The sequence below is a fragment of the Ochlerotatus camptorhynchus genome, unplaced genomic scaffold (genome assembly GCF_037179485.1).
Source record: "Ochlerotatus camptorhynchus isolate MF236.1 unplaced genomic scaffold, CSIRO-AGI_Acam_v1.1 ptg000767l, whole genome shotgun sequence".
NCBI classification, from domain to species: Eukaryota; Metazoa; Arthropoda; class Insecta; order Diptera; family Culicidae; genus Ochlerotatus; species Ochlerotatus camptorhynchus.
In genome coordinates, this window is record NW_027041234.1 from 1715347 (window position 1) to 1740291 (window position 24945).

Sequence of the window (24945 nt, forward strand, 5' to 3'; positions counted from 1 at the left end):
TGCAGGGGGAGGGGAGTCAAGAATCCTTAAAAAACTGTCTCCGTAGTTAATGAACAGCCCTTATGCTTATTAAATGGAGCTGTGTTTGTGTTGTAATGTTTGTGCTTTATTGTGAAAAGATATGGGGTTTTTACGCCAGTTAAATAGGCTTTTCCGCATCACATTTATTAGGGCGCCAAAAAGTCAGATTAATAAATAGATAGGGGAAAAGTTGGCTTCGGCAATACCTTTACCTATTATCGTCAGGGGGTAAACAACGTCCTTGAGAGCTCAATTTCGGCGGTGGTATAGTAAGGCCTCTCTCCTCACTAGCCATGCCTATGAGATTTAGAAATTATTTTTGAATAATTCGACAGTAAGCATGCATAAGGGTGTATATGCGATGATCGATTTTCTTCATCGATTTTCTCTTTGCATTGCTACAGCTAAGCGAAAAAAATTTCTAAAATGTGTTCAATGCAGAGTTGTAACAGGTTGTATTGTCTATCAAAGCAATAGAAAACGCACCGAGAAATATTAAATCTAGCGAGTTATTAACAAAAGAGAATATCAACGAAGAGAATCGATCAACGCGTTTACGCCCTTATGTATGCTCACTGTCGAATTTATCTGAACATACCAAATCGATAAGATAATCAACTCCAAAATTATTTCAGTTTGAAATCTGACTTTCATTGCTACACCGGCATTTGATTCGAAACATCGATTTTTGAACAGTTATCCCTTTTTTAGAGCCATTCTAGCACCGTACATCCTTCGAAAAAGTTGTTTGGCACTTCCTTCTAAATATAGTCTAGGGATTATACATAACTTTTATTGGTAATAACACAAATAATCATCATTCACTTCCGGCTATAGTAAAGCCTTACCATTTTTGCATTTGTGTTATTGTGTGGCAAGTACAATCCTACTCTCATACAAGGGAAGTTGCGAAATTAGATCAACCTGAAAAATTCCTAGACCTGACCGGGAATCGAACTCAGCCGCCTCTAGCATGGTCTTACTTTATAGTTGCCCCTTTGCCGACTGAGCTAAGGAAGCTCCCAAATAGTACATCTTGATGCTAAGCATGAGTGCTCAAGGACTCCATTTCCCCCTGATGATACTAGGAAAAGCTACAGCCGAAGCTGGCATTCTCCCTGCTTAATTGTATTGCTCCGAATCTGAATCATAAGTTTTCACAGTGCATTCACATTTCTATCAAGACACTTCATTTGCCAGCGCAAATAAACTTCAAGTGGCAAATGTTTCCATTCCGAACGCCTTTCTCAGACAAAGTATCCACAAAGCAAACGGAGAGTAGCAAGGTCCGAAACTTTGCACAGGACTATCTGCACCCAATTTGTCTCATCCGTTCCGGTCCACTTCCGACGACGACAACGACGACGAAGACGGACGCCAACGTCAGCTAGATAAGCGAGTGAAATTCGATTTCAACAAAACGAAACTCACTTCGCCCCAAACTAAAGCTACTAGACTAGGTACTACTGACTGGCGATGCACTTCTCTCATTAGGCGCTTGTTTTATTAGTTAATTATTCAAAGAGACGGGCTCAGTTCAGACCGCACCGCCACACCGATCCTTCGCGGAATGGAAAACAAGTCCAGCCTCCGATGTTGCCTACTACGTATCAGCTCTTCGTTTGCTACTCTGTCTGGTGAGAGGCTGGTGTGTTGCCGTTCCTGAGTTGTTCGCACGCTTAATTATGGACGGGAAAAGAGCTGCAAATGCTCTTATTTAATTATTTATGTTGATGTTATGAATAGCATTAATTAACTTTTGTGATGGCTGACAGATAAGGGAAAGGAACCATTTCCTTCCGTGTCGGTTTTGGGTGGTTGCCGCCCCATTTGTAGAGGGGAGCAGTACGAAAAAGTTGTTGAGATGATGCCCTAATTATTGAACCTTTTTCAAACAAACTCATATATTTTCTCTTAAAACAATAAACTTCATACGCTAGAATTCATCCTTCCGATATTGCCATGCTCAAGAAAGACATCACAGTAAAGCCACCGATCATCGCCACCAGCTGCCAAATCCCTTCCAGCGCTCCGGACTTCTTTTTGCTCCGTTCCCGCGGTAGCACCTCACTCACTGTCACGTAGAGCAGCGTTCCACCGGCAACTGCTTGCAGCACCGGTATCACCAATTGATTGAAGGTATCGTCCAAGTTTCCCAGTGCCATTCCGATTGCGATGCCACTGACCGAGCCCAGCGAAAAGATTACAATCTGCACCAAGCTGGAACTGCGGCGGCTGCCCTGGTGAGAGCTTACTTCCACTCCCAGACAGAAGGCAACCACAAATTTGTGTGCACTGACGGCACCCAGCAGCAGGAGGACCTTGGCTGAGGAGGTCTGCACGCCAATGGCCAAGCCTTCCAGCAGTGAGTGGACGCAGAGCGCCAGCAGCAGGCTGAACGTACCGGTTCCAGCGTCGGAGTCGCCATCGGCTGGGGGCGGGCAGATTTCTACTTCGCTGTTACTTGTGCTGGTAGAATGGCTGAAAGGGAGAGCGTATAGAAAGAAAAGGGAATAATTAGATAAACGATTGGGGTCTGTTAACGAATTATGTAACGCCAAAAAAGTGCAGTTTTGTACTCCCTCCCTCCCCCATGTAACCAAACGTAACACTTTAACCAATACCCGCCCTCTTCCAGGTGTAACACAATTTTTTCGCAAGCAAGAGAAGGCATAAATGGCATTTGCAATTGCTATCATTTAAAATGGATGGCTTTTATTTAAGATTCAGTTAAAAAGGTGATTATGAGACAACGTAAATATTTACTAACAAGAAATCTGTTTCTGCAACGCTTTTTTCAGATTTCCATTTTGGAATCCTCCAAGAAAACAGTCCAAAGATATCTTTCATTAACCTTGAAACTCTACTCAGAAATGCCTTGAACCTTTTCTAAACAATTTCTTGATTGCTCTGAAGGTCTCCTCAGAATTAGATTCGATCAATTTTTCAAAACTCTCTAAGGATTCCCTTGAAATTGTCTATTCTTAGAATTCCATTCATTTGAAATTCGCAGCAATTCAATGGTCTAGAATTGGTAACGGCGTGAATTCTGTTCCTATATATAATATTATGACTCTATTTAAGATACAGAAACGATTTTGCTTTGCTTTAAGAAGCACAATCGGTGAGTAGATAGAAAGGAGATTAATTATGCTTATTTTGGTTTCCTGTGAAAAGGAGCAGCACGATAGTTACGTGTAAGATCTTGATGCGATAAATGAAAGAAGGTGTGGCTCAGTTAGGCTATTGTAGTATATCCCGTGTCCTTAGTTTAGTGCATGTCGTATTACCACCGACAAACCGACATGACACTTAATTCTGACTTATGCCCGAAAATCGTCAACGGCCGATATAAATGTGCAGTGATCCGAACTGTCAAAACCATACGATTTTTTGATCTAGATAAAAATAATTTCTCCAGAATAGATCTGCCACGAACCAATTCATAACTTTTGCAAGCGGGTTCAAGGCTTAGCTAAATATAACCCGCGAGCACGGAGCCAGATGTCAGTAGTGTGCTTTGGACAGAAATGTTATTGTTTTTGCTATGGTCATTCATGTCGGTTTGTCGGTGGTATTACTCCATCACTATTGAGAAATGATAAAGTATTCGGTTTTGATACAGGTTGCTTTAATTGCTAGGAATTTATCTTATTTATGTAACGTTCCACAGTGGTCCAGAATGCAGATTTAGGTGGAATGATATGTTTTGAGCCTGAAATTGAAACTTTAGACTAGAAGTCTCTTCTACAAAGTTGTTCCTTATAGTTAGGCCCTCATTTTTATGGCAATGAATTCTAGGGTGGTTCCTATTATCATTAAAATAAAAAATCCAACTTTTTTGTTTGAATAAATTAAGGTATACATTCTTCAGCAAAGTTATAGCTGAGCTAATTTAGAGCAACTTTGTTGAAAATAACTTTTTTGTATATCTTAAATTGGCCGATTTAGAACTATTTTCTTAAATTGAGTTAGGGTGACTCTCAAAAAAACAGTTTTTTTGCTCTATTTTTATTATTTCGAATTTCTCAGCAAAGGTGTCTTCAGATAACTTTTAGATCTTTAAAAGGCGCAAATTTTTGCTCCACAATTTTTGCCGATCAAGAGTTATTGACGTTTTTATACTAAAAATATGCAATTTTCAAATGTTAATATCTCTGGTTGGGGCAAACAAAAAAAAGTTTTTTTTTCAGCATTTGAAAGGGCGTATGTTATTCTCAATAATATGAAAAAATTTGAGGTATGTTATTTTTTAAACTCGTATAAAATTAATTTGAATTTATTCATATTTTTTACTATATTTCAGTATATCTTTTTATTAGAAGAGATACAGGCAACAAATCCAGCTATTAAACATTCGTCTTAAAGAGTTTTAAAAGTCTCTAGAAGATGACTGAAGCTAGGTGTCGAATTCTATGTCTGTAAGTAGACTTACTAATGTTAAAATCATATACATCAAACGTTTCATTAAACACACGACAGCACAAAGTCCACGGTTGGAAAAGTAGAAGTTTTGATTCTTACGTAAGACGGGACAGAGTCCATAAAACTATCACATTTTTGGGTTACCATGCCTCTAGCATTACAAAACAAACGACTGACGCGTAGATTTTATTAGCGTTTTACGTAACGTAAGCTATCTTGACATCGTCGTGATTGTGCGCCGCTAAATTTGTCACACGGGCTATCGTTATTCGTTTTTTTCCGTTCGGTATACCTGTAATATTGTACTGGTTGTTAGTGGAAAGTGCAGTTTGTTGCGATAATCGTCTAATTAGAGCATATTTTGTGAAAACAGTGAAAAAGTTATCCAATCAGACATATTCTAGTGTATACTGTCTAGCATTGGGCGATCTTGAGAAGCCAATTCCTCTTTGCGTATTAGAGCATCTCCATCGCTGTTTCTAAATCACTTTTGGAAACTGAGTCAGCATGACTTCCGACTGTGACCAATGCGCTAAACCAGTTAAAGGCGATGAAGAATCCGTCTTCTGCATGGTTTTTTTGCGACAGGATGATTCACCTAAAGTGCGGGTGCACTTTCGAACGCCTTTGGATACGGTTGTGTTTTAAGTTTGTTCTCCGCTTTGTGCGTGCGTTCGCTGTCATAGTTTTCGGCTGCAATTGCCGGATTATCGCTGGCGCTCTGCCTCCCGGACGTTTATACGTGTGTGATTGGTAGTTTTCTCGCTTTCCGGGAAGTTTTAGAATAGAGAAAGAAAACGTGATTCAACATGTTTGCAAGCATCAGAAGAGATGTCGCGATCTGCGTTGTTTGATTTTCTCCCGGACCAGAAATTAGTGGCATCGCGAGTGATAATTTTTAATTTCAGTTTATTTACGCGCTGCAAGGTGCGTGAAAGAGCTCGGCACAATGGGTGTTGATGTTGGCTCGCTTGTAACTTTTTTTGTTGTGTTTTCGAAAGAAATTTGAACGTGTTTCGCAGTTGGGTGTGGTGAAATTCGTGAATTCGCGGTTTATGTTCAGTGAAAATTCCGTGTCACAAAGTTGCTCACCGAGTTTCCTTTTTTTGCCGTTCGACGACGACGGGTTTGCGAGAGAAAAATAAGCATCGGGAATTTGCTCCCGGATATATTGATTTGGTGAGTACGTTCCAGTTGAAGATTGTTCTTATACATATCTCGATTGCATTTCGAGGGGACGTTCAGAGAGCTTTGAGATTTGGGCGTTGTTGCATTTGCGGGCAGATTAGTTGGTCACCGGTAAGGGCCAGTAAGTGCTGCCAGCAGATGAATCAAGAGGTATTCGAAACAAAATTGATAAGAAATGTCCATTCAAATCGATTTAATACAGTTGATCAAATTTCAAAACTATATACGTGCCAGATTTGGAAATAATATTTTTTGAATCTGGAAGTGTGTTTATGATACCATTATCTATTTGATAAAAGTAGAGTGTAAAGTAAAAGTGACCTCGGAGTGGTCGTGAATTACCAGGCATTCTGAAATGGGTCACTGGAGCTGCAATAGAGCTAACACCTTCTAACTCCCGGACTAAACCTGCTTTAATTTAAGAGTAATGAAAAGCAGTTTTCTTCCATAATAACACTGCCGGACAGTCGGACAGTGGGAGTTAGATTGTACACACACACACACACACACACAGCACAAAGTCCACGGTTCGTTGAATCCATAGTTGGTCCGATGGGTACGTTGCCACAGAAGCGTGTAACTACGTAGAACTCTTTGAGGAGCATTGATGTAGATTTGGCTCACAAGAAAGTTGCAATCCACGTCAACGTTAAGCAATCCAAACACGAAGAGTCGCTGAAGTAGTTCCTCCTTGCTGCCAACGTGTCCAGGTCAATCAGCCTGCACCGTTTTTCGTAAGGTGGCAAATTTACCGAATCGTTCCAGGGCAGAACACGTAAAGCGTATCTTACGAAGTTTCGCTGAATGGCTTCGATTCTGTTAGCTTGAATAGCGTAAAAGGGTGCCAACACAACAACAGCATACTCTAGAAGACTGCGGGCGAGAGCGCAGTATAATGATTTCAGCGCGTAGATGTCCTGGAATGCGTTTGTGTTTCGTTTCAAGAAACCTAATGTGGCGAATGCTTTAGCAGTTATCATGGAGATGTGCTAATTGAATCTGACTTTAGAGTCGATGATAACACCCAAATCCTTAACTGAAGAAAAGAAGAGCAAACTACTGAGTCCTATCCTATAGGCATGTCGTAAGGGCTCGCGTGAACGGCTGAAAGATATTGTACAGCATTTTGTGACATTAACCTGCATACCGTTCAATGTACACCAGCGCAAAAGGGAATCAATATCCTTCTGGAGTGCGCAACAGTCAAGTCTTGACTTAATTGTACGAAAGATCTTTAAGTCATCGGCGAACATAAGTTTCGAAGAACATAGTCGACTGCACAGATCGTTCACGAACAGGATGAAAATTAAAGGCCCCAAATGGCTACCTTGGGAAACACTAGAGGGAATCTCGAAACTAGGCGAATTAACACCGTTAATGCTCACATAGGCTGAGCGGTCAGTTAAGTAAGACTGTAGCCACTTCGTGATCCAATTAGGTAATCCCATACACCTCATTTGTCCACTGCAAGCACATGTGGAACCCTATCGAACGCCTTACTGAAGTCCACGTAGAATCGCATCAACTTGTCGTCGTTTTTCAATGGAGTTGATCAGCGAGTTGACAAACACCATTAAGTTGGTTGTTGTAGAGCGTTTCCTCACGAAGCCGTGCTGATGTTCGATAATTATTGGCCTAACCGCTTGATATACGACCTCATATACGATGTTCTCCAGAGCTTTTGGGAGGCAGCTTATAATCGAAATTCCGTGATAATTTTCAACGTTGTGGATGTTTCCAGCTTTGTGCATAGGTGTGATGGACGCAACCTTCCACATTGTGGGTAAAACACCACTAACTAGCGAACGATTGAAGATAATCGACACAGGTGAAGCGAGAGATGCAGAAAATTTCTTAATGAACGATGGCGGCAAACATTCTGGACCAGGGCCTTTAAAAGGATCTACAGATGAAAGAACTTTCATCACCTCTTCAACAGATACATCCAACTGCGGCAAATGCAAGTTGTAATGAGCTATGCTGCTCATCCAGTCACAACGATCATCCGGAGAATGAGCGGGGGGGGGGGGTCGAAAAAACATCCTTGAAGAATTTTGCGAAGAGATCAGAATTCTGCCTAAGTTTCTTCACGTAGGTCCAAAAAGACGATGGATCCCGCTTTGCCTCCGACTCAATGCGCAATACATATTCCTGGAAAACTGTGTTCAACCGGCTGGTGTAGTGCTCCTCCATGTCGTGAAGTAATCGCCTGTTTTCCTCAGTCCATTGTTTGAAAAGACGCTTCCTTGCTTTCCGTAACCTGTTTCGGAGGTTCCTAAGTTCCGTGGTCCACCATGGTTGATTGTAGTGAACACGGAGGCAATGTCGTCGAATAGGAGTACATTCGTGGATGATATCGAAAATGGCACCATAAAACCGGAAAACAGCATCGTCAACGTCACAATCAGTCAAAAGCGTCGGTCAGTCTATCGAGCCTATCCGGGCGTTGATAAGGGGTTCATTGCAGAAGTTGAAATCGTAATAACAGCGGTCCAGCCCAACGTCGTCAGTATTACGAAGGTAGTCAAATTTGATGATAAAAGATTTGTGATGAGCGTCGAGTTTTAAAATTCCACAGGGCGATTCGAAAAGTTCGATTTTGTCAGTATCACTAACGAAAGCCAGGTCAAGTAATCTCTCGTTTACGTTACGTACATCCTGAACCTGCTGTAATCCACATGCAAGGATCGACTGGGTCAAAGCGATTTCTTGTTCAGATGAAGCGTTGGTCGGTTGGTTCTTGAGATTAAAAAAAAAACTACAAATTTATTGACGATCCAAGGACGTCATGGCGATTTCAATAAATTCCGGAAAGTTGCAAGAACTTTACAAAAGTTCCAATTGATTTTAAACTTCCTATGGTCCATATTGACCCGGATTTGTTCCGACGATGTCGGAGGCATTTTCTAACCAAATTATTTGCCCCAAAACTAATCTTTAGGGCTTAAATTTTTCAAATCTAGCCTGAAATCAAGAATTGGCCGGAATGGACCACTCAGAATTGGTGTTTGGAATCGTTCCGATCAAGTTTAGGCCATTTTTTTACGGGTGCGTTTTTCACAATAGGTGTCGTAGAATACATCTGCTTGGCTTTTTAATAGGCTGAATATGTTGTTACTTGCATTCAGAATGTACACCACTGCCCATTTGTACTGGCCAGGGAAACATAGGCTATCCGATGACCACGGTTCCAGAGGCACCGTCAATGTGGCCAATTTATAATTTTCATAGAATCAATTCGTGTGTCACCTAAAAATTTTCAGAATTTCATAAACAATTCATCATGCGTACTGTCTAATTTAACATTGGTCCTGAAACAGGTTCCGGAGACACTGCAGATATGGCCAGTTTATCATTTTTGTAGAACCAAGTCGTGCGGTACCTCAAAATTTGCAGAATTTCATGAAGAATTCATCAGAGGCCATGTCAAGATTTGTGTGGCATCATTGGCCATCCGGTAGTCTCGGGACAGGTTCCGGGAAGGAGGCCAATTTATAATTGTCATAGAATCATAAAGGCTATGTCAACTGTTTAAAGCAACAATGCAAACCTGGTCTTTCCGGTAGCACCGTAAATGAGGACAATTTATCACTCCTACAGAACCAAGCTCTGTGGCTTCAGAATTGCATGAAGAATTCATCAGAGGCCATGCCAACATATCCATTCGGTGGTCTCGGAACAGGTTCCGGTAATCCTGGAATGATGGCCAATTTATAATTTTCATAAGACCATGTCGTGTGACACATAATTTCTTGGAGAATTCATAAGAGGCTATTTTAACATGTCCGGGGCAACATTGGCCACCTGGTAGTTCCACTTCCACTGCACCAATTTATCACTTTCATAGAACGATCCCGTGTGGCACCTCAATATTCGCAGAATTTCATAAAGAATTCATTGGAAGCCGTTTCTACATGTCCGGGAAAACATTGATCATCCAGTGGTCTCGGAAAAGGTTCCGGAAACCCAGGAAAGATGGAAGATTTATAATTTTCATATAGTCAATTCTTGCGACATCCCAAAATTCGTCGAATTTCATGGAGAATTTATCAGAGATTATGTGTACTGTCAAATTCGGAATTGGCCACCAGGTTCCGGAGGCACCGTAGAACCATAGAACCAAAACACCATAGTGCGGTACCTCAATGTTCGCAAAATTTCATGAAGAATTCATCAGAGGCCATGCCAACATGCCCAAGGCAACATTAGTCATCCGGAGGTCTCGAAACAGGTTCCCAGGAGCCCCATATAGGAAGCCAATTTATAATTTTCATAGAACCAATACGTACGACACCTCAACACTCCCAGGATTTCATGAATTATAATCCTCATAGGACAATGTCGTGCGACACTTCATTCGCAGAATTACATGGATAATTCATCAGTGGCTATGTCAAGTGTCTAATGCAACATTTGCGACCTGGTGGTCCCGGAGGCACCATGACTATGGACAATTTATCTCTCTCACAAAACCAAGCTCTGTGGCCTCCAAATTTGCAGCATTTAGTGAAGAATTCATCAGAGGCCATGCCAACATGTCCAAGGCAACATTGGACATCCGGTGACTTTAAAAAAAGGTTCCGGGAATCCTGGAAAGATGGCCGATTTATAACTTTCATAAATCCTTTTCGTGTGACACCTGCGAAGAATTTAATGGAGAATTTATCAGCGACTATGCCAACTTGTCCGAGGAAATATTGGCCACCTGATGATCCTGGAACAGATATCAGAGGCACCATAAGTGTGGTCAATTTATCACTGTCATAGAACGAACCCGTGTGGCACCTCAATATTTGCAAAATTTCATAAATAATTCCTCAGAAGCCCTGTCTACTTGTCCGGGAAACATTGCCCATCCAGTAGATTCGGAGAAGGTTCTGGAAACCCAGGAAAGATGGCCGATTTATTATTTTCATAGAAGCAATTCGAGTGACAAGTAAGCGATAATTTCAAGGCGAATTCATCAGAGACTATGTTTACAGTCCAATTCGAAAGTGGCCACCTGGTTGTCCCAGACCAGGTTCTGGAGGCCACCGTTGATATGGCAAGCTTATCATTTTCATAGAACCAAGTCGTGCAACACCTCAAAGTTCGTAGAATTTCATGGATAATTCATCAGAGGCTATGTCAACTGTCTAAAGCAACATTGGACGTATATGTGGACAATTTACCACTTTCATAGAACGAAGCCTTGTGGAATCTCGAAATTTGCAGAATTTAATGGAGAATTAATCAAAGGCCATGCCAACATGTCCGAGGCAACATTGGACATCCGGTGATTTCAGAAAAGGTTCCGGGAACCCTGGGAAGATGGCCAATTTATAATTTTCATAAAACCTATTCGTGCGACACCTGAAAATTCGAAGAATTTCATGGCGAATTTATCAACGATTATGCCAACTTGTCCGAGGCTAAATTGGCCCCCTGATAATCCCGGAACAGATTCCAGATGCACTATAAATGTGGCCAATTTATCACTTCCATAGAACGAACCCATTTGGCACCGCAATATTTGCAGAATTTCAAAAGAATTCATCAGAAGCCCGGTCTACTTGTCCGGGCAACATTGTCCATCCAGTGGTTTCGGAAAAGGTTCCGGAAACCCAGGAAAGATAGACAATTTATAATTTTCAAAGAACCAATTCGAGCGACACTTCAAAATTCGTAAAATTTCATGGAGAATTCATTAGAGACTATGTTTACTGTCCAATTTGAAAGTGGCCACCTGGTGGTCCCAGACCAGGTTCCGGAGGCCCCGTAGATATGGCAAGTTTATCATTTTCATAGAAACAAGTCGTGCGGTACCTCGAAATTTGCAGAATTTCATGAATTATTCATCAGAGGCCATGAAAGGATTTCCGGGAAACATTGTCCATCCGATGGTCTCGGAACAGGCTTCGGGAACTCTGAAAAAATTACCAATTTATAATTTTCATGGGACACCTCAAAATTCGACGAATTCATCAGAGACTGTCTAAATCAACATTGGTCGTTAATGTGGACAATTTATCACTTTCATGTGGAATCTGAAAATTTTCAGAATTTAAGGAAAAATTCACCAGAAGCCATGCCAACATGGCAACTTTGGCCATCCGGTAGTCTCGGGACAGTTTTCGGGATACCCGAAGAGGAGGCCAATTTATAATTTTCATAGAATCAAGTCGTGCAACGCATCAAAATTCGCATCATTTCATGAAAAATTCAACAGTTGCGAATTATGCATGAAATCTAATACTAAATATTCGAGCGAGTGCAAGATTGGCTCCGACAACACGGACTATGAGCGTGTCATGGGACGCCATGGTCTCGGAGAAATGAGCGAGAACGGTGAGCTGTTTGCAGAATTTTGTGGCAATAACGACATGGTGATCGGGGGCTCGCTTTTCCCCCATCGGCCAGTGCACAAAGTCACGTGGGTTTCCCGTGATGGACATACCGAAAATCAGATCGACCACATCTGCATCAGCCGAAAATGGAGACGGAGCCTTCTTGATGTCCGGAATAAACGCAGCGCCGACATCGCGTCCGACCATCACCTTCTAATCGGCGAGATCCGCCTACGCATGGCGCGGATCCAGCGACGGGAGGAGAGACTCGGGCAGCGGTTCAACACACGCCGACTTGAAGATCCAGTGGTAAAAAGGTCTTTTGTTGAAGAACTTGAGACTCGAGCTGCGGACGTTCCAGAAGGTGGCAGCGTAGAAGAACAATGGACGGTCATCAAGAATGCCTTTATAGAAACAAGCGAGAACAACTTGGGTGAGCTGCGCACCCAGAGGAAAGAGTGGATCACTGATTGAGGAGCGTAGAGAAGCAAAAGCCGCGATAGAGTGGGCGAGAACCAGAGGAACCAAGAACGAAGCCCGTCAACGGTACTCGGCTCTAGAGAAGGAAGTCAAGCGCTCTTGCAGACGGGACAAGCGAGCGTGGGTGAACTCCCTGGTCGACGAAGGGGAGAAAGCCGCAAATACTGGCGATATACGCCTCCTCTACGATATCTCACGACGCCTGAGTGGAGCAAGGATGAACCCGAGGATGCCAGTGAAGGATACGACTGGACAATTGCTGAAACGCTGGTTTGAGCACTTCGAGCTACTTCTTCAAGTTTCGACGGCCAACCAGCCATCAACATCTCGGCATGATCCGCCTAGGGTGCGGCGCATCACTCGCGCCAATTCCGAGGCCCCATCACTGCAGGAGATTGAAGCAGCTATCCAAAGCATGAAATCCAACAAGGCTCCAGGGGTCGATCGCATATCAGCGGAGATGCTCAAAGCTGACCCAATGCTATCCGCACAAATGTTACATCAACTATTCTGTAATATCTGGGACACCCGGCTGACTGGATGCAGGGCAGAAGGGGGATCTGACTGTGTGCGACAATTGGCGAGGCATCATGTTACTGTGTATTGTTCTCAAAGTTCTGTGTAAAGTTATCCTCAATCGGATACAGGAGAAGATCGACGCGACTCTCCGACGGCAGCAACAATCGTCAACCTCATCGTAGCGCAGTATGAGACTCTTACGTGCAGAGTTCTGCATAACTACCCTATCCGGGTAGTCGCTGGTGTGAGACAAGGATGATCACCGCTACTGTTTCTCATCGTAATCGACAAAATCATGGTAGGTGCAATTGACCGTGTACCGAACCGTGGGCTGCTTTGGCAGCCTATCACCATGGAGCATCTCAACGACTTCGATTTGGCTGATAATGTTGCTCTACTAGCACAACGGCGCTCTGATATGCAGAGTAAGCTCAATGACCTAGCCGAACGCTCTTCTGGGGATGGTCTCACGATCAACGTCAACAAGACCAAATCGTTGGATGTCAACACGGGCAACCCTTCCAACTTTACGGTAGCGGTGCAAGCAGTGGAGAAGGTCGAAAGTTTCCAATATCTTGGCAGCCAAATAGCGTCGGACGGTGGGACCAAGAGCGACATAGGTGCACGAATCAAGAAGGCTAGGGCTGCCTTTGCGAGTTTACGAAACGTATGGATATCCAACCAGATAAGTCAACGCACCAAAATCCGAATTTTCAACTCGAACGTGAAATCTGTGTTGTTATACGCCAGCGAGACGTGGTGTGTATCAGCGGAGAGCACTCAAAAGCAGCAGGTCTTCATCAACCGATGCCTGCGATATATAATTCGTGCCTGGTGGCCTCACAACTGGATCTCAAATGCCGAGCTCCATCGTCGATGTCATCAGAAGCCGATAGGTGGAGGTGGGTCGGCCACACACTTAGACGGGGCGGAAATGAAATCTGCAAGCAAGCGCTGGATTGGAATCCGGCAGGACATCGCAGCAGAGGCAGACCCAGGGGCTCATGGCGGCGGAGCCACAATAAGGAAATTAAGCAAGTCGATAGGAATCTGACCTGGGCCCAGGTCAAGGCAAAAGCGAGCAGCTGCCCAGGATGGAAGTTTTTCACGTTGCCCTTTGCACCGCGGGTGGTGCACAGGACCCTTAAGTAAGTAAGTAAGTAGTGCAAGAAGTGCAGCAAACATATTTGCATTGCACATTCCAAAATATTCAGCTTGAATTGCGTTCCTTGAACCAAAGGGTAGTGGGTGAAGTTTGGTGAAATATTGAACTGGATTTTATTTTATTTTGACCTAGGATTGCGTCTTTTGGCATCATATTGAGGGTGTAATTTCAAAAAATCACAATCGACCGCGTTACGAAAAGTGGTCAGGTTTTAACCACTTATAACTCTGTCAATAGCGTATGGATATTAATTCAAAACAAGGCAATCGATTGGAATGTCATCTATGAATCTGCTTAAATGAACACTTTATCAAATTTCAAAAGTTCACTATTGAAAATTGCACGAGTATGCAACTTTTTCTATAATAATGAAAATCATCACCGATTGACTACAAAGAGTGTTTTTCCTAACACAAATTTAAAAATCGAATTCACTCCGATCTCACTGAACGGTGTTTATTCAATCACCGGGTGTGGTGAGCAGTGTTGGGAAAATATCAAAAAATCAAATCTCACCAACGCCCAAGATCACGCTTGATTTTCGTAGACAAAAATTAACTGCGGTTGATTTTGCAAGCTGTGATATCGCAGCTCGGAATATCAAGCTAACAAAACTCACCAACTGCAAATCTCACGAAACTGTGGTGATATTGAGTTTAATGATTTTTGCTTTACACCCGAATGCAACCGAAACTTTCATAACGGTTTGCAGCAGTCCCTTTGCGTCTGCCATCGGTGAAGATAAAAAAGAGATAGCAAACTATGCTTTCTCTTTCTTAAAAAACAATGTACAATGGGATCATTTTTGTGCTGAGTCAACTTTCAGCTTTTTGCACATTGTGAATAGTCTCGCAATATCAAAGGAGCTTGTAAAATCAATATCAAGCATGATATTTTGTTCCAATATCACGCATGATATTGCGAGCGCATGAGAGTGGCAAAATATCAATTGATTTTGCCAACACTGGTGGTAATCATCAGCAGCAGTAGCAGCAGTGCTTTCGGCGCGTGGTGTTGTACATTTTTCTCCAGTACACGACGAAAGGCTGCCCGCAAGCGCGAGCTGCAGCCCACTAAGCGCTCCATTCGCCGATAAAGGAGGAAGAAGTTGCACCGCTACTGATCGGATTTCAGTTGCTTGTCGTGAGCCGCTGTGGGCCATATATGCCAAGTGCGTAACCTTCAGCTCGCCAGCTTCATCTGTGTTGAACACCTTAATTGCTCAGCATTACTCAACCATCCCGACGAATCGGTCCTTTTCAGGAACACCATAAATTTGTTAGAGAGTATTTTCTGGACACTTCTCGCGTTAACTTTCAAATAGACCAATCTGATGATCAAGTCTCTTCATTGACTCTCTCTTTCGTTAATAACTCGGCTCCAAAAACATGTTCACCTGTTATTATCGTCTAATACGCTTAATAATAGTTTCTGTTAATAGACTAGGTAGAAACATATCCCGAAATATGAATGCAGCCAAGTTATCAACGAAAGAGAGAGTCGATGAAGAGAATCGATGGATTTAGGTTGGTCTATTTGAAAAGTGACGTGAGTCTTGTCAAGGTCATCAATCAGATGTTAGTTCCCATAAGTATAAATCTAAAATACCATGCATTTTTAAGGCAACATTAGGGATGCAATTTCAAAAACCAAAGTCGGTCGTGGCATGAAAGTGGTCTGATTTTGATCCAGAGGTGATGGATTTCAATTCTTAGTTATCATTCGATAGGAAATTTTTCTTCAAATCTCGTTAAAATAAACACTTTATCATGTTTCAAAATGTAACTATTGAAAATTTCACGAATGCGCAACTGTTGCTAGATTAATTAAAATTTTCACCGATTGCCTGCGAAATGCGCTTTCCCTAGCACAGATTTCAAAATTAAGTTCTATCCGGTCTCACACACTAGTACACAACGAAAGGCTCCCCAAAAGCAGCTAGCTATCAAGGCTGCCCTCAACCGCTGATCGGATTCAGTTGCTCGTCATGAGCTGCTGTGGGTCATCTACGCCAACCACGTCACCATCGTTCCAAACAACATTCAGCTCGTCAGCCTCATCCGTGTTGAACACCCTAATAGCTCAGCATTACTAAACCATCACGACAAAACGGTTCTTTTCAGGACTACCATAAATTATTGTTGTTTAAGAGTTAATTTACATTGAACTTTCGCTCGCCTTACTGCCAGTCACATCACCCCCAAAGCTCTTGCGTCAAGTATTGAAGTGGTACATGACCATGTCAATTAGCTAGAAACACTACAAATTATGGTGAGGCTTTCTCTAGGATGCTAGAAAAAGCAGAAAATATTAGCAAATAAATTCCTTTAATCAATTTTCGCTTTTTTGTTATCTATAAATAAGACGAAAATTCCGTGCGTTTTGTGCATGAAAATGCATAATTTTGGAATCAGAAAACGAGGCGCTTCCGTGAAAGGGAAAAGAGGTTTCCGTAGCACAGTCGCCGAATATTTATACCGAGCACTGAGCATGCCAAACGGTACCTATCTTTATGCCTTTTGATGAAAAGAGAATTAAGCCAGCAACAAAATTTGCATCAAAAAGCATAAACGTAGGTGCCGTCCGGTAGGCTCAGATTATGTGATTGATGTGTTTTCCCTAATACATATTTCATTTCCGCACCACTATCATCTCCAAGAACATCTAATTTCCACAGCGTTGTTCTAAACTGGTTCCCAAGCTTCCAACCCATAGGTCCTTTTCAGGACCACAAATGACTGATAAAAGAGTTAACTAAAGAGCTCAAGTAAGAGCTTCTATTCAAGGCATATCTTCCAGGACACCGACAGAGCACCTTAAAAACAGAACTCTCAAATTGCTTCCGATTTTCAACCTATCGAACTTTTTTCACTGATATCGAGTTAAGAAGCTGCTATACTTTTGCTGTGACATCAAAAGTACCTTTCGAAATCCTACGTCAAATCTACGGTCATGTATTGGATACAACCTCTTACTTTTTTGTATGCCTTTATTTTCTTGACTCTATTCAATAAGAAAATAAATTTGATTTGTTTCAAGAGAACTAGTGTTTATATTCATTTAGAGCAAAAAAAAAATTCAATAGCAGCGTCTGCAAATGCTGCACAGCCTCCGGTAAATTATTCATGAATTTCTGTAAATTTTGATGCGTAGCATGACTTGATTCTATGAACATTAAAAATTGGATCTCTTTCCGCAGCTCCCGGAACGCGTTACAAGATCACTGGCCAATGACAACGTGAGGGTATTGAATTCAGAGGATTGTCCCAACAAGGCAACAAGTTCCATGATAATTCTGAAGATAATAATGAGCAAGTTTTAACTACACGCAAACCAAAAATTTATTACAATTAATGTTAGTTCCATTTCCTATCATCCTCTGTTCATGAACATCGCAGCGAATGTTAGAAGTTGACCTTACAGGCGATGTAATGGTTTTTTGCCTTTTTTATTTCGTGTTCTGTCTGTGCTTTCATCTACACAAGCAAGCATTTGCCTTGATGTTTATGTATAAGATGGCAGAACGACGCACACACTTGCCTCGAATCTCTCCAGCAAAAAAAGCATACGAAGTCAAGTGTGAGAGGAAATGAGCGCTTCTTGTTTGCTTTTAGGCTATCCATATTCAGAAGCATGGAGAGAGCAGTGGAGAAAGTACAGGTCTGATAATCACAACGTTCGTGGTTCGAGTCCCAGTCAGCAACCTTTTTCCAATTTTTTTTCGACATAATTCATTTCACTCACTAATACACTCCACATTTTTCGGTCTCCAATTCTCTTGCATTGGACAGCAGCTATGTATATTGTATCCTCGGTTCATGCGGTCTCCACTTACATCCTCTGATGATGAATCCCACATAATTGTAAGCGAATCTTACATCCACCGGTTGGGTGTAGAATAGCAAGAAAATCTTAAGAAAAAAACCAAGGAAATTAAATTGTAAGTGCTCAATTCCAAAGCGATTCTGAATTTTTCTGCGTAATTCCGAGAAAAACTCTAATCCTATTTAGCAGCAAATTTCATTTTGATTAAGGTCTTGTAGACCATGATTTTTTCATCCGTTGTGATCGTAACCCCCGCAACAGCCGAAAATCAACGGGAGGTGGTGTCCTCTTGGCTGTCGGTTCTGAATTGAAAGCCAGAGCAATTGAAAATGATCTGTGGAACAGCGTAGAGTAGGTCTGGGCAGCTGTGGACCTAGCGGATCGCACGTTGTTTGTATGTGTGGTCTACATACCTCCAAACCGAGCTCGAGATATAGATTTCATCGACGCCCATTGTCGTTTAATTCAAGCTGTCTTGGAAAGCGCAACTGCTATTGACGAGGTTATTGTCTTGGGAGACTACAATTTACCTGGTATCTCGTGGCAACCATCCCATAGCGGTTTTCTGTATCCGGATCCAGAACGATCAGTGTTCCATTGTGGAGCCACTATGCTTCTTGATAGCTACAGTACGTCTACGTTATCGCAAATCAATCATGTAGTCAACGAGAACAACCGCAGCTTGGACCTCTGTTTCGTCAGTTCTCAGGATGTCGCTCCATTTATCTCCTGTGCACCCGCTCCACTAGTGAAACCAACTCCACATCACCTTCCTTTGATTGTGACTGTGGAGAGCAAGTTACTTCACGATTTCGACGAAACGCCCGTTGTTGTTTCCTACGATTTTCGAAAAGCAGATTACCGCAGCATCTCAGACTTGCTCTCCAGCTTGGACTGGGAAAACATCCTCGATCATCACGATGTTGAGGTAGCCGCAAGAACGTTTTCACACATTTTGGCGTATACTATCGACAGACATGTCCCGAAGATAAGTCACCAGAAAACAGCTCATCATCCATGGCAGACTAAGGAGCTCCGTAGACTGCAATCTACTAAAAGAGCTGCACTACGCAAATACACCAAGTACCGTACGTTCCAATTAAAATGCTATTATGTTCGACTAAACCATCAATTCAAACGGATCAGTCGCCAAAGCTATTCGCGATATCAGCAGGGAATTCAGCGCAGGATGAGATCACATCCGAAATCCTTTTGGAACTATGTAAACGAGCAGCGAAAGGAATCCGGTCTTCCATCGTCCATGGTGTTCAATGGCGAAGTGGGATCCACAAATCAGGAGATTTGCCGACTCTTCTCTCTCAAATTTGCCGATGTTTTCACTGACGAGAGCCTATCTGACGATTATGTTAACCTCGCAGCAAGCAACGTTCCAATGCACGGCGATACATTAAATGGCATCGACATCAACGATATGACTATTTTAAGAGCTTCTTCCAAGCTGAAATCTTCTTGCAACCCTGGACCCGATGGAATCCCGTCCGTTTTTCTCAAGAAGAATATCGATTTTCTATTGACTCCGCTCTGTCACGTCACGTGACACACGTGTTCCAATTATCGCTTCGCTGTGGTATTTTTCCTTCTTGCTGGAAGTTTGCTCACATGTTTCCTGTTCACAAAAAAGGAAACAAACGAGATGTCAACAACTATCGTGGAATTACCTCACTGAGCACCGTATCGAAGCTTTTTGAACTAGTCATAATGGAACCGCTACTTTCTCACTGCAAGCATGTTTTGAGTGATGATCAGCATGGCTTCATGTCAGGTCGTTCCACCACCACCAATCTGCTATGCCTCACATCTTATGTAACTGATAGCATGGTTGACCGAGCTCAAACGGATGTGATTTATACCGATCTGTCAGCAGCGTTCGATAAGCTAAACCATGCTATTGCTATTGCTTAACTAGACAGACTTGGGATCAATGGTAACCTATTACAATGGTTTCGATCGTATGTAACCGGTCGCCCACTGATGGTTGCCATAGGCGATTACCGATCTGATACTTATCCTGCTACATCGGGGATACCCCAGGGTAGCCACCTTGGACCTTTGATCTTCCTGCTCTACTTCAACGATGTGAATTATGTGCTTGACGGACCTCGACTATCGTATGCTGACGATCTAAAAATCTACCTTCGGATTCGTTCCATTGCCGACTGTCACTTTCTTCAACGCCAGCTTCATGCTTTTGCTGACTGGTGCACCTTGAACCGAATGGAAGTTAACCCGGCGAAATGCTCAGTAATCTCCTTTTCTCGGATAAAAGAACCAATCATCTTCAACTACAACCTATTGGGTTCAGCAATTGAACGAGTGAGCCACGTGAAGGATTTGGGAGTCATTTTGGATTCGCAACTCACATATAAGAAGCATATTTCGTATGTCGTTGATAAAGCTTCCAGAACACTAGGCTTTATCTTTAGAATAACCAAAAACTTTACTGATATTTATTGCCTGAAGTCATTGTACTCCTCACTGGTCCGATCAGTCCTTGAATATTGCTCAGCAGTTTGGAATCCAAGCTACAAAAATGGTGTTGAAAGAGTCGAATCAGTCCAGCACCGATTCTTACGCTTCGCCCTTCGGCGATTGCCTTGGAGAGATCCTTTCCGTTTGCCTAGCTATGAAAGCCGATGTCAGCTGATTGGTTTGGAAACTCTTTCGACCCGAAGAGACGCTGCAAGGGCTTTACTTGTTGCCGATACATTGCAAGGGAGAATCGATTGTCCTACTATCCTCGAAAAAATCGATTTGAATGTACGACCACGTGCACTAAGAAACAGTCTTATGCTGAGACTTCCCTTTCGTCGCACGAACTACGGAATGAATGGAGCAATAAACGGACTGCAGCGAGTTTTCAATAGAGTTGCCTCAGTGTTCGATTTTCACGTACCACGTCAGACGCTTCGCCGTAGTTTCACCTCGATATTTTCGGGCACAGGTAACCGTGAATAGCAGTGTAATGTTTAAGTTTTAAGCACAGACAATCATGTTGTTTTTTGTATTACTTAACATCATTGGGGCTTATTGAAGCCTGTTGATGGAATCAATTAAATAAATAAATAAATGAAGAATACCGTTAAACGAGGGGAGATTGGTTTTCGCACTCTTGAACAGATCGGTTTGTTTTACTGCCCGCTAATAGCTGCCTGCTAATAGGTTATGGGCCCAGCTAGTAACCATCGCGACCGATCAACAAGCTGAAAAAAAAAATTAAAGATTCGATGGACCGGTTTGGAATTCCCAAGCTTAATGGAAGAAATTACGGAACCTATAAGAACATGCTCGAATTTCTGCTGATTTGAAACGGCGAGCGCTGTGAAAAATAAAAAGGAAAATGGCGAGATGCAGAAGGAACCGGATGGCTGAACGATGGTGCAATACGAGAAAAAAAAAAGACGAAAGACGAAAAAGAAGGAATGGATGGTTTGTCCTTCAAAAAAAGCTAAGTACAATAGTTTTGTGTTGCGTTAAATGTAGACGGTGGGTTTACTCGGGAATGGGATGCAGATTTTCCGGAAAAGCTGCAGCAATGTGGGTGACGATTCCTTGAATTTGGGTGGGATTTTGCTCTTTTTGCGCTTTTTGAGTGAACTGATATGAGCACACTGATAAAATTTCAAAGATTATTTTTATGTGTCCCACACATGAATTTTTGAAATGTGATCAACGAATTATATCTATTTGTCAGACGCATACTTAATACGTGTACACATAAAAGCCATGTGTAACCAAACATACTATTCTTTTGACTAATAAATTTTATGTGTGCTTCTGGGTGGATTCTGTTTATGTCTGGTCACATAAAAAATCATGTGGAAATTCGTCAATAAAAATGTGTGGAATTGTATTAGTGTAGCATTTTTGTCCGAGTATAGAATGGTAGAAATTGGTGAGACAACAACCAATTGAAGCGTTTGTTGTAATGCCATCTAGTGTCAATAAAAAAAAGTATAGGTGTAATGATAGTACACGACTAGAAAATGGTTCCCAGCGACCAGTTCACTTTTCCTTACTTTTGATAGTTTGTCTCCTTTTCTCCTTCTAATGTTGCCAAAAACAATGAAAATTAATGAAAATTTTGGGCCTACGGGAGAAGAGGTAGTAACATTATTTTCACTCCCGCGAGTTTTCCTCTCAATCAATAGAAGAAAAAAAAAAGATTAAACACAACATATTTCCTTCCTTTTAATTAGCTACGGGTGTGACAACGATGGCGAGTTCACTATGTTATATTTTCATTTTATTTCAGCAACCTTATCTTCCAGCAGATGATCCGGACAGCAATTTCAACATTAATAAAAAACTACATATGCCAGCAACACTGACTGGGTGTATCCTATGGCTTACCTTCCCTACTAACATAATTCCTAAATTCCCGAGACATATATGAGGGGTCGCATCTCTCTTAAGTAAATGTTGGACTAACATACCTTTCCTATCTCTACCAGTTGTAAGGACGTGGCCAGGACAATCCTTAACTGTTGGAGCGGGATATGTCTTTATCTGGGAGATAGTAATTAATTCCTACTTACTATCTGTCCAGTAATAGATATCCGTCTTGCTCTTAATAGTTTTGAATTCGTACCACCTACGATATTGTGCAACTTGTTCGATGCTAATGCTAATGCTAAAGAATACCGTTAAACGAGGGGAAGTTGATCGCTTTTTACAAATAAAACTGAATATTTGTCCAACCAAGTGTTTGACACACAATCGAATACCTTTCAAACATGTACTAGCAAGCTATTCTAATGTATGTTTGGTTTATTTTTTTAAATAAGAATTAGACTTAAACGACAAATTTCCAATCCTGGGGTGAAGGTGATCATGCAGATATTTATGCAATGCACTTTTCAGAAGTTAGCATTTATACTTGATTTGTTTTCACTGAAGAAGAATCTTTGGTTAACATTTAAATATAAGTTGTGGTTTACGATAATAAAAACTACGTATCAAACCAATGTTACTTCTAATAGGATTTTTAGGAACAGTTAAGATATGCAAATGGTATCACTTTCACAAAATTGTAGATGTAGAGTGGGATAATGCATCAAATATACTATTCTAAACTAGTTAATTAAATACAAATTTGCTTACAAAAATAATTGCTGAGAAACAGAAAATGAACGGTAAAGTGTTCAACTTAACCTCAACGATCAATGTTACTCCGTTTTACGGCTCTTTTAAACTTTGATAATACTGGCAGTGTTGGTTGGGAATATCAGAAAAATTCTAGAGAGAACTCCAAGATAATTATGAGCAGAGTTACAAGATATTTATGAGGTGAATTACAACAAGTCAATCGGAAATGAAACTCCCTGCAATCACTAATCGGGATAGGTGTTTCAAACTTTTTAATTTAGAAAAATGCGGATAGTTTTCTGTATCTGAAATTTTACAGAAAATCGACTGGAAAATCGCTGAGTATCAGGGAATTCATTTTGTCTTCATTGAGTTTACTCCTTGATTTTCTTCAGTCTCAATTTATGAATTCCTAATATTAGTTATTTGGCTATTTTGACACCCAATTCTTTTGAACATGATTTTCTTGATTGCATTTCATGGTTCGATGATTGCCTATAACCATAAAAGAAATGATAGCGAAATCATCTTGATATGACAAATTTAAGAAAACAATTCTCCTAGAATATACAGCCTTCATCGCATCGACCATTTTCGCCTGGTTTAAAGTATCTCATGAAACTCTATTGGCTTTATGGTTAACTTCAAAGGGATCTCCATGTTTCCGATCAGATTCTTGATGCCAATTTCATCTCTGATTTCATTTTTCCCGTACGGTAGCCCCCGTCACAATAAACCCATCCATACCTTCTGTTAATCAGCGCCACTGTCTCCCCACTGCAGCAACTAAATCGGCCGCAAACGTCTTCTCCATCACCGCCGCCACCACCGGGCGTACAGAGGTGAACCAGTTCCTCGACGGCATAGATCAGGAAATACCCGGCACAGAACATCACTTCTGCGTACTTGGGCAGCAGCAGCCGCACCTCGGGCAGCATATGAACCAAGGCGGTAGCCAGCAAAACGCCCGCTCCGAAGCACAGCAGAACGGTAATCAGCGTTGGTTTGCTCCGTTGTCTGGTCCAGTAGACGGGAATCAACCCGCACACCAAACTGCCCACTCCGAGAACGAAAATAGCCAACAGTTTGGTTCCGTCATCGTCCGAATCGTTCGCACTCGACCGAAGCACCGCTTCACTACCAGCAGCAGCAGCCATTCTCGCGATCTCAACCACACAGACTGACGTTTGTGTTTTGGATGAAAATCAACTTTTTCCTGTTTTGTGCTTTGTGGCTTCAGCTTTGTCCATATTTTATCACGCGTAATATTTAATCACCAAAAACTGGAAACCAGACTGGGCGTACAGCAACATCCAATCGAGACGTCGTCGGTGTCGATGTGTGGATGACGGGTCGAAAGAGAAGAAGCGATTATTTGTCCATTAGGGTCCGTCTGGGAGAATATTCGTGAACACGCGCGGCTCGCTGATGGTAGCATCCGAGATCGTGTTCCACGTGTTGCGATCGGAGGAAGACATGATCGCTACAATGCCATTTGGATTTCTGTAAGTTGGAGGTGTTTGCTAGTTGGTCCATCATTAACTAGCAGACCTTAAAATCGGACTTCGCTGCTGCACACTGTCTAATGAGAATAGACGTCAACAAGGTAAAGCTGTGTGTTTTATGCCACAGTGTGGTGTTTGAAAACATGGGAAAACCAGAGTTAACAGTCCAGTCCACAATGGGATTGTTGAAATGATGAAAATTGGTCAATTGAGTAATTGATAAAAAACGTTGCAGAAATAGAGTGACAACTGAATTGTGGTGTGTAATGGGAGAGAGAATTGTATTGTGTTTGAATAGATGATCCTAATGTTTTTTTTTAATTCGTCTGTGATGTTACGGTATGGTGCTGGTGATTTCAGCTTTGACCTTTTAAAAGTTGTTGCT

General features: G+C 41.9%; 2 protein-coding genes across 2 annotated transcripts in view; both read right to left on the minus strand.

Annotated features, from left to right (window-relative positions):
- LOC135714948 (uncharacterized) overlaps positions 1–24945 on the minus strand; it is a 119830-nt gene that overhangs the window by 39576 nt on the left and 55309 nt on the right. The window lies entirely within an intron of this gene.
- Positions 1908–24340, minus strand: LOC135714946 (zinc transporter ZIP2-like). Its single transcript, XM_065238354.1, has 2 exons — positions 23803–24340; positions 1908–2502 (listed from the first exon to the last, which is right to left on the minus strand). Exons 1-2 carry the CDS (start codon positions 24210–24212, stop codon positions 1965–1967), a joined length of 948 nt encoding a protein of 315 aa, XP_065094426.1. The 5' UTR covers positions 24213–24340; the 3' UTR covers positions 1908–1964.

Excerpts from the sequence above, each read along its gene's own strand:
- LOC135714946 (XM_065238354.1), bottom strand. The coding sequence starts at position 24,212 with ATGGCTGCTGCTGCTGGTAGTGAAGCGGTGCTTCGGTCGAGTGCGAAC. Across the intron at positions 2,503-23,802 it reads GTGGCGCTGATTAACAGAAG|CCATTCTACCAGCACAAGTA; the intron begins GTATGGATGGGT and ends TCTCCCTTTCAG.